This window comes from Lactuca serriola, chromosome 6 (assembly GCF_051521515.1).
Source record: "Lactuca serriola cultivar US96UC23 chromosome 6, Lser_US96UC23_V15, whole genome shotgun sequence".
NCBI lineage: Eukaryota > Viridiplantae > Streptophyta > Magnoliopsida > Asterales > Asteraceae > Lactuca > Lactuca serriola.
The window spans coordinates 132,694,547-132,705,193 of NC_136413.1; the positions used below are offsets into that span (position 1 = coordinate 132,694,547).

A 10,647-nucleotide genomic window follows, 5' to 3' on the forward strand; every position below is an offset into this window, starting at 1 on the left:
TTTGGATCTAAAATGGAGAGAGAGAGAGAGAGAGAGAGAGAGAACTTTTATTTTTTTAATTATTAAAATAAATAAATAAGTATTAATTTTTTTTTTAAGAAAAAGAGGGATATATTTTTTTCAATGCAAAAATGGTTCCTTAGAAGTAAAAAGACAAATATACCCTCATGCGAGAGGCACATGAGGGGGTTAACATCATCAAGTTAACGGAAGTTAAGTCTGGGGACCAATTCCACATACAAACCACTTTAAAAGGACCATAAATCTAAAAATCTCGGGGTTTAGACTAAAACCTCAAAATTTTGCATACAATAGGGACCATTTTTTGCAATTTTGTCAATCTTAAATAATATCTTTATTAAATAATTTTTGATATACATGCGCCTAGAGTCAAGATCAAATAAGAAGGAAATTTTTGGTAGGAAGGTAAGAAGTTTTTTTTTCTACATATTTTTTTCGCGAACAAACAAAATGAATCATTAGATGATTAATTTGTAAGATGATTCACAAGAAAAAAATTTCAAAAAAATAACTCGATGATTCATTTATATAATGATTTTGTTGTTATTCACTAAAATTGTCATAAAAGTGAATTTTTTTCTTAATTTACTTAAAAATGAATCATATAGATGTTTTTTGAGAATTTTTTCTTGTGAATCATCTTACAAATTAATCATCTAGTGATTCATTTTTTTTGTTCGTCAAAAACATATGTAGAAAAAAAACTTCTTACCTTCCTACTAAAAAAAATTTCTTACCGGATCTATATCCCATGCGCCTAAATCAAATTACTGAAGACCATTGCATAAATGACCATATATTCGTAATGAGCCTACTCCTTAAATCGTTTTTTTTATTAAATTGCTATTATCCGGTGTCTACCAAAAAACAGAGAAATTGCTCATATTCAGGGTCCTGCCAATAGGTGGGGCAACTTAAGCGATCGCTCATGGCCTCTAATTTTGTAGGGTCTCATTTTTATATACTTTATTATGTTAGTACATAAAAAAATATTGTTATATCGTGTATAATGGTTGAGAGGAAAAAAAAAGAAAATTAAGCAAAAACAAAATCAACATGCAAGACGAAGTGACATGCGATTCTTCTTGAATAATAATCGCATTGGGTCTCTCACCGATTTTTTCAATGGTAACAAACAAATCAATTCTGATTATTTTCATGCAACCTTATGATTTTAATCTTTCTTGATACAACGATTATGATAATTTGATTTCATACTTCCTTAAAAAAAAATCGATCTTGTATTGTTATTGCATTTGTGTTAATTTGATTTCAGTCAGCCTCACTAATATTTTGGTTTCCGACGATTCGTGTTAATCTGATTTCTAATTTGTGTAAATTGTAAGATTTCACTATTGTTCCTCACTTCTTTGATGTTAGTTTTTTAATAAAAAGTTGATTTATGTGTTCTCTATCTGATTTTATGTAGATAATTTGAAACCTAAACATCACAAGTTTTGGAATTTTTAGACTAAACTGCACAAATGGTCTCTATGGTTTGCTCAAAATTGTCACTTTGGTCCAAAAAGGTTTGGACTAGCACCAGAGGTCCAAACATTTTATTTTGTTGAGAGTTTGGTCCAATTTACTATGAACTTTTCCATAATGAAGAATTTTCCCTTGCTTTTTTTCTTTTTCAGTTTTTTTTTTTATTATTTAAAGATTTTTTATTATTAAAAGAATAATAAAAAAGAAAATTTTCCTTTTTTTATTTTATTTTTATAATTTTTATAACAAAAAAAATATACAATCTCTCTCTCTCTCTCTCTCTCTCTCTCTCTCTCTCTCTCTCTCTCTCTCTCTCTCTCTCTCTCTCTCTCTCCCCCACATCTTCTTGTTACTTAAAACTTGAAAGAAACATGCACGCCATGAAAGAAATTTACAGCCTCTACCACCACCACCGGATCTGAATACTTGGAGCTCTAAATGGTAGGAAATCAACCACCTCCACCGACATGTTCATCTCTTTCTCTCTCTGTCATCTCTTTCTCTTTATGTTGCAAATTTTATCTAATCTTTTTATTTTTTTATTTTTTGTTAGGATCTTAAAAAATCATTTTTACAACAAAACATTTTTTTTAATGCAAAGTGAATTGTGAATATCATATTTTGGAAGTTTAGAATTTTGCACCAATCAATCATGAGGATGTGAGAATTAACAAGTGAGACTGTAGAGTCTATGAGATAATCAGAAAACTTAAAATGAAGTTTGGATATATGAGGCTAAATCGCTTTCGCATTACGAATTGATTCGACCTAAACCTATTTTTTTATGTCCGGTTTTGAATTTGGGCATGTCCAGTTTATCTAAAGAAAAAAACTTGAATATAAATAAACGGGTTATTTAGGTGTTGAAATTTTCAACATCAACTTTACTTGTTTATATTTTGTGTCGTATCAACCGTTTAGTTAAACGAGATAAAAACTCTTACACAAAACCCTTATTTTGTTTTGGGTTAGTCTTCTGTCACCTCTAATAATATAAAAAATAATCATTTTATTAAAAAGCCCTATTATCTTTTGTGATTATCTTTGTCCTTTAATATGTAAAAATATCAAGAAAATATGATTAAATTTATTTTTTGGATGGGAAAGTAATTGTAAATGCTATCTAAAACTATAAAAGCAAAATCAAATGAATCAAATTTTACAACTAATCAATCCAATTGATGTTTTAGACTTTCTATTAAACAACCAAATATGCGATTAAAAAACGACCCAATCAAAAATCACATCATTTCTAAAATTTTGCAATCCAAATAGACTAGATCACTAGAATTACATACAGACCAAAGAGTTCGTATATTTGTGAAAACATTACAAATTACTAAATAATCACTTTATCAAGAGTATCGCAATTATCTAATAACGAGATCAATAATTAAAACAATGAATTGTGAACCACGTTGTTAGTAGATTCATGAATCAATCATCTTTTATTTACAGTAATTTGTTATTTTCTTATAAAATATTCAATTTGAGTTAGTTTCAACGATCACAATCCATATTCTATCAATTTGGTACTTAATTAACTAATCTTCAATTCAAAATTTCTATGGAATGGTTTGTTGTCTACTTGTCTAGTGTAAAAGACAAAAACCCCGCGAGAAAAACAATACATTGCTTTATGTTATTCCCTTTTAGGAATGTGGGGAATTTCTATTTATTCAATTTCTTAAATTTCTTCATTAGTTAGATGGAAAATATTGTATAATACAACTTTAAAAAAAGACAAAACTTCAAAAATGGTCCCTATGGTTTTCGAAAATATCAAGTTTAGTCCCTAAGTTCAAAAAACCTCACAGATGGTCCCTGTGGTTTCAAAACTTTTAAAAAATGGTCATTTTCGCTAACACCGTTAGCTTTTGGCCGTTAAGTGAAGGGCATTTCTGTCTATTCACTACCACATTGACCATTTATGAAGTTTTGACTTATTATATATATATATATATATATATAAAGGGGGCCCACCCCACCCATCTCTCTCTCTAAACAACCAAGAAACCACCACCCAAAACCACCCTCTTCTGATAAAAAAACGTCACCCTAAACACCACCTCACATCTCCTTCTCATCTGTTCCTGCCCAGAAAAAGGAAGGAAGAGGTGGCATCCACCTTGCTGCCACCAAATTGCCACCACCCCACCCTTCATTGCTACCACCTGAGAGCACATCCGCAACCCTTTGTTGTTGCTGTTTCGATCACAACTCTCTCCCTCATCCCATTTGTTTTCTCTGGAAATTTTAAGTAAGAAAGAAGAAGCAGAAGGCTACCGAAGCAGCCTCCTACTGCCCAACGCCACCTGCTGTTGCTGCTTTAACAATCACCTACCACCTCACTTTCTCGCCGGAAAAACCACCCCTAAGCTACTTAGTGACCTTCTCCACACTCCCTTCATTGAATACAGTCGAAGGAAGCAAGAACATGGCATCAAAAGACCACCGGAGTGGCCTCCTGCCACCCCGTCGCTGTTCCAAATCACCGCCATCAGCAAAGATGTGTTCGTAGGGTAACTCTGAAGAGGAAAATTGTTTGTGCATTGATTTTGTTATCATTTGCTCGATCGATCCAAATCCTCCCTATACTAATTAGATCAATCAGAAGCCCCATCGTCGATGAACTCATATCAAACGGTGAAATCCCCAAATCATAGCTTTCTTAACCTCCGTCCCATTTCTTATTTCATTCATTCACCATGGTTCTTTAATGGCTTATTTGACACCAACAACCCATTTGAAAACAACAAAACTCGAATCAAACCCATTAAGGGGAAGGGGGTATCATCGGATATTACAGTAGCAACCATTTTTGATCAAACTCAATAGCCCCACCCCACCCCAAATCACATTCTTTACATAGCTGATGCCAAAAAAACCGAAAGGGAATTTATTGGGAAAATCTTAAAGTGGATCCATTCATAGATTTAGATGAAGAAGAAGATGTGTTGCTGAAGAGGATTTCAAGACCCGGAATTGCATCACAAATGTAAATCATACCCTATATCTTTCTTCTACAGGAATGAAGGCACATAACCCATCAAATTTCAATCAAAATTACATCCGTATCCCTCGTCTTCTTCATAGATTTCCAGATAAACAACCATCTATCTCCAAGAGACCAATCGGGATAAAGGTCAAAAACTCATCAGTGATTGTGAGGCGACCACCAAAAAAGGCCCCACAGAAATCTGTTTCAGATCAAATAAAAGAATGGAATCCGACAACGATTTAAAGAAAGGAGTGGAAGAATGGTGATGGCAGTAGGAAGTAGGAACGGTGGAGAGAGAGAGAGAGAGAGAGAGAGAGAGAGAGAGGTGAGACCCTTTAATATTAATTAATTATATTGTTTTTTTTTTTTTTTTTTTAAAATAAGACAAATCTTCATAAATGGTCCATATGTCAGTGAAATGACATAAATACCCTTCACTTAACAGCCAAAATCTAATGGAGTTAACGAAAATGACCATTTGTTAAAAGTTTTGAAACCACAATGACCATCTGTGAGGTTTTTTGAACTTAAGGACTAAACTTGATATTTTCGAAAACCACATAGACCATTTTTGAGTTTTGTCTTAAAAAAATGGCCGAATGGTAGTTTCAATCATCGTTGGCCTCTTATGTTCATTGGTTTATATGACTCTACGTGGTTAGTGAGATATTATGCGACCCATAATTTATGTCTCATCAACAAAATTGGTTTGTGAATGATATTTTTTGCGTATCAAAAAAATATTATACGTACTTTTTTTATATATATATAGTCTTATATAGTATTTTATAATCTGAGCTAATTTTTAACAAAAGTTATTTTTTTTTATCATGTAAATAAGCTATTTTTTAATTGTCAACTAGTTTTTCAGTTACCAACTAGCTTTTTAATTATTATGTTAGCCTAAAAGTGGATGTGTTTGACACAAAATTGTTCAAAACTTTTAGGTATTAGGTTTCAAGAAAAAACTCAAAAAAAATATTGGTTTAGCAAAATGAGCTTTAACTTTTATTTTAAACAAAAAACACTTTGAATTTAAAAGCTATTTCAAATAACTTTTGAATGTTTTTAATTTTAACTAATTTTACATTTTAAAAGTTAACAACTTTTTATCAAACACTTTATATAAATAAAAGTTACAATTTTCCACTTCGAAGCTCTAATTATCAGCTATCAGCTAGTGTTGCCACATACCTTATTTATTTATCATATTTTTTATCCCAAAGTTTTTTTTATAATAATATTTAATAATAAATTAATATTTTCCAAATTTTAAATTACCATCAGGTATATAAATATAAACTGACCAAACGAACATTTCTTAAAGTTAAACAGATAAATAGTCTGCATGACATTGAAATTTTGGCTTCGTCACCATTTCAATATCAAAGGATGATAAATTAGACCTTAAATTTATACACATGTTAGCCACTATCATCTTTTATATCAAGTTAAACAGGTAAATAGTTTGCATGACATGCCACATAGGCAATTCCGATTGAGCTTCATCCATGTGGCGCTAGCATGGCGTACACATGGATTTTTTTTTTTTTTAATTTTATTATTATTATTATTATTATTATTATTATTATTATTATTATTATAAACCCTCTAACCTCACCGTCTCTTTCTCAATCGACACTCAAACTTAACCTGGATTTTTTTATATGATATGATGATGAAGTATTAGATGGCAGAATAATTATTCTTATCAATTGCTAGAAAATTGATGTAGAGCAATAATTTTTGTGTATGGGTATTTTTTTTGGAAATAACCAATGATTTGACAGAAACCTTACCACAATATTTCAGTGGTGATTTCAAGTTCGAGCTTGTTTACAGGGCAAACTCGGCCCTTAAGAGGATTTCTAGAGAAAACTTCTCGCACATGGAACATAATTGCAAGAGATAAATTTTAACAAGTTCAATGAGTTTGAACTTCTAACCTCAAATTCACATGGATATAAAATCTGATGCATCAATCCAGCTAGGCTGGACATCACTTGCAATGGGTATTTTTTGCGTCATAATATTTTTATAGGTAACTTATTTGTGTTTTGTTTTATGTGCATGAGTTACTTAATTTGCGTATTTGATTTTACTAACAATAAGAGATGATAAGGTATTTATGTTTGGTGATGGTGCTTTTACTTGAGGGCGATGTTTGTTTTGATGTATGAGAGATAAGTATAAGGAAAAGACTTTTGTCCAATCGTTATTAGGTTTTTTATTTATTATTATTATTTTTTTTTATGTGTGTGTGATTGAGAGCTCAGTTTGTGATATAGGTAGAATTAGGAGTAATTTTAGAATAAATTAAATTTGTTGTTTAAAAATATATTAAAAAAATTAGTAAACATTTAGCCTGGCTTAGAGTTTCATGACTAAATTATAATAAACTCAATACTTTTATAATTAATTAGGTGTGAGACCCATGTATTATATGAGTTTATTTAAAAAAAAATTAAATATGAAATTTTAACAATTTAAAAAGTTTGAATTTATAAGAAAAATGAGAAAAAATTTGGATTATTAAAATTAATGAGGTTTTAATATATTGAATACATTACATATATAAACCGTTTCTAATAAATACCTTACATATATATTAACATACATATTAAATGTGGAATTTTAATTTAACAAAATAAAAAAATACAATAAAATGACAAGTGAAAAATATAAAATTCAAAAATTCTATAAAATGTCATGTGTCTAAATAAAAGAAAAAATGATATATGACAAAAAGTTCTTTATTTATTAGGGGGGATTTTATTTGTAATCCGTATAATTAGAAAGTGGTAATTTGTCATTCATTGATGCATTATTTATATTAAAAAGGTTATTTTCTTTTATGTTATTGTTTTATAACATTGTTGATCATATTTTCTATTATTTAGTAATTACTCAATTACATTTAAAGAAATAATATTATTGTATGATATTAATTTTGGTTTATAAATTTATATAATAAATACTTATTATTTTATTAGGTAAAGACTAATAAATTATAAAATCCATCAAAAAAATTTATTTCAAATAAAGATATCATATTTGTTAAACTATATTTATATTTAATTGTATAAGTCTATAAGATATATTTTGCTTAAATAAAGACAATATAATTGTTAAAATATATTTATTTAATAGTATAAAATAATTACCAAAAGTATGAATATTGTTTTTTTATTTTTAAATACACTTAAATCAATTTGTTAAACTCTAAATAATTTTTTTGATAAAGGATATTTGAAGTAGCTTTTGAATTTAAAACTTTTTATTTAACCCAACAGCTAAAAAGCTTATGGCACGGACTAAAACTTCACTTTCTCTAAAAAAAAAAAAAAAACAGATGACATAAACGCCCATTGTTGATCATATTTCCAACTTCTAAAATTTCCCCAACCGAATATCTATTACATAAAAAGGGAATATTTTAGCTTATTTTGGGAGGAATCGTTAGCCATATTAGTTTAAATTTGTTCTCTTTTAGAGAAATTATCAATAAATATTCTTTTAATTTTTTTTTCTATTTATCTTTCTAATCATATAAAAAATATATAAATATCTTAAAATCTTATTAATTTTATATCAATATTTCAAATGGAAGAAACATAAATAGAAAAAAGAAAAGATAAAAAGGATATTTAAGTTCTCTCGTATTTTAAATACCACCAAATAAACAAAAACTATAATCTAATTATTAAAAATACATTCCATATGTAAATCATTGATTATAAATAAGTATAACATTATATGATTGAATGTATTTTATCATTGAATGAACCTGTAAGAGGTCAACAGGTATGATTTATTTTCCTTCAGTTTTTGTAATTAATAAAGATGTTATAGAGTTTTAATATTATATAACTTCCATAAAAAACGTCAAAAATATAAAGGGTTTTTTATACATTATTTTCCCCATGATTAACGATTAATTTTCATTGCAATATTTGAGCTCAAACAGCCGGGAAGTCATCCAATGCCCAAAGATCACCTGACTCATCAAACTGAGTCGACTCGTGCTCGAGACCCAAGAAAGTCTCCAAGTTCGAGATTTGTTCTTTGAATTCGTGGTCATCTACAGCCGGATGGCGGTGGAGACCACCGTAATCCAACGGCGGCGGGAGCATTTGACCATGCGCCATTGGCTGAGTTGACTCAGTGGTGGCCTTGAACTCGTACGGCGAAGGTGGTTCATAATTGATTGAAAGATTGGAGTCGGTGGTTTCGACACATAGCTTCTTGGCGGGTGGCGGCGGCGGAGGCGTATGTGGCGGAGGGAAGTTGAGCTTGGCCTTATTGCCTCGGATTCGCCTGGCGGCTTCGTCGTAAGCTTTAGCAGCTTCTTCAGGTGTGTTGTATGTCCCGAGCCATACTCGAACGCCTTGTTGAGGGTCCCGGATTTCAGCAGCCCATTTTCCCCATTGTCGCCGGCGAATACCTCTGTAGAGATTCTTCCGAGGTTTACTCATTTTCTCCATCGGTTTCTCAGTTTGTTTCGTAGTGCCTGAAAAATAAACCTCAAAATCAGACTAAAAACCTCTAAATCTACCCGATTTTTCCACAAATTCAAGCAAAAAAAGCACAGGATCTAACATGTTTATCTATGATTACATCATATTTTCATTAGCAATAAATAGAACCATTAAATCTTCAACAATCAAAAAAGAAAATAGACTGGGAGAAGGCTGCGAATCGTTTTACTTAACAATTAACATCACCTTGGTTGGAGTTTGGAGTGTAGTCGTTCATGGTGGTACGATTACGAACTGGAGACGGTGGCTTTATATTCCAGGCGAAGCGATTGTAGGTGTCGAGCTCGTTCCAGAGATCATTGGCGTTTACTTTCCGGCTTCGTTTTACGAACGGATCGATGTCGGAGATGACAGCTCCGCCGCACATTTTTGCTGTTTGCTAGAGAGAGAAGAATAGCACAGAAGGAAGGAAAATCGGAAATATAAAATCATTATTATGAGTTGGGGAATCATAGGAGTATTTATAACGGACGCGTACAAGGTACTAGAATTTTGATTTATGAAATTTTTTGGTAGCTATAAAAACCTAGGAGAGTTTAAGTTGTCAAATCATAAAAATCGTGAACTAAAGTTATGTATAGAAACTTAGGAGGACTTTAATTGTCATCTTACAAAAATTAGGGATCAAAACCATGTCAAGCAAAATGCACCGACTTTTTGCTATAAAACATCAACGTAAAAGTTAGTAGGAAAATCGTATAAAAAAATTAATATAGGTAAACTAAAATTTATATCGGACACATGTACATAGTAAACAATTTTTTTTTAAAAAAAGTTAACGAATTGAAATTTTAAATTTATATTGAAACATTAACCATCTTAAATTTATACGGAAGAACCAAATCAAGTAAAAAAAAAAAAAAAAAAAAAAAAACTCTTTTGATAGCAATAGATTCTTGAAAAGATTTAAGTTGCTAAACCACAAAAGTCAAGGACCATTTGGGATATTGTCAAACCATAAAAGTCAAGGACCATAGTAACTTTGGGATATACCAAAGTTACTGAATAGCAAAATCTGTTGACTTTCCTATTTAGTATAGATATACTTATAAGCTAACCTAAAGAATGAAGCAAAATACATAAAGTTTGGAAATCGCAAACCATAAACCAAATACTTCATATCACAAGATTCCTAAATTACCTAGACTCGTAAAGTTTGCATGAAAGATATCTCTCTTCATGTTCTAATGCAATTTAATCACATTTTACCATGTAGCACTTCTAGATACATGCTGCTTGATCTTAACGGCAAACACGATACCTCTACTGATCGCTTCGATTTATCTTTCCTTCGTTCTTTTAAATAAAATCGAACGTTATTTTGAACTTACTTCGTAGATTAGTCGGACTCGATTTGATATGAATACTAAGGTCGAAATATTTATTTTTGTAGTCATTACCGAAACAAAGGTAATGATGGGAATTAACAAAATAGCTAGATTACTTAGAGACTTAGTAATCTTGTGACTTTCCTTGATCCAAGCATGAGTCATGTGTTTCCGGTAGTATAGGCATCTACTACCTTTCACACCTACTTATACTCATCCCAAGTATTGTCTCGTAGTCCAGTAAGTTATTATCACAAAAACAATTTAACAC

General features: G+C 30.6%; 1 protein-coding gene across 1 annotated transcript; it reads right to left on the minus strand.

Annotated features, from left to right (window-relative positions):
- Window positions 1-8,354: 8,354 nt before the first annotated feature.
- On the minus strand, window positions 8,355-9,491 carry LOC145056864 (ethylene-responsive transcription factor RAP2-3-like). Its single transcript, XM_079004585.1, has 2 exons — window positions 9,235-9,491; window positions 8,355-9,020 (listed from the first exon to the last, which is right to left on the minus strand). The coding sequence occupies exons 1-2, from the start codon at window positions 9,413-9,415 to the stop codon at window positions 8,470-8,472; spliced, it is 732 nt and encodes a 243-aa protein (XP_078860711.1). The 5' UTR covers window positions 9,416-9,491; the 3' UTR covers window positions 8,355-8,469.
- Between the last annotated feature and the right edge of the window lie 1,156 nt (window positions 9,492-10,647).

Coding starts and splice junctions, on each gene's coding strand:
- LOC145056864 (XM_079004585.1), bottom strand. CDS start 9,415: ATGTGCGGCGGAGCTGTCATCTCCGACATCGATCCGTTCGTAAAACGA. Junction 9,021..9,234: donor CACTCCAAACTCCAACCAAG/GTGATGTTAATT, acceptor TTTATTTTTCAG/GCACTACGAAACAAACTGAG.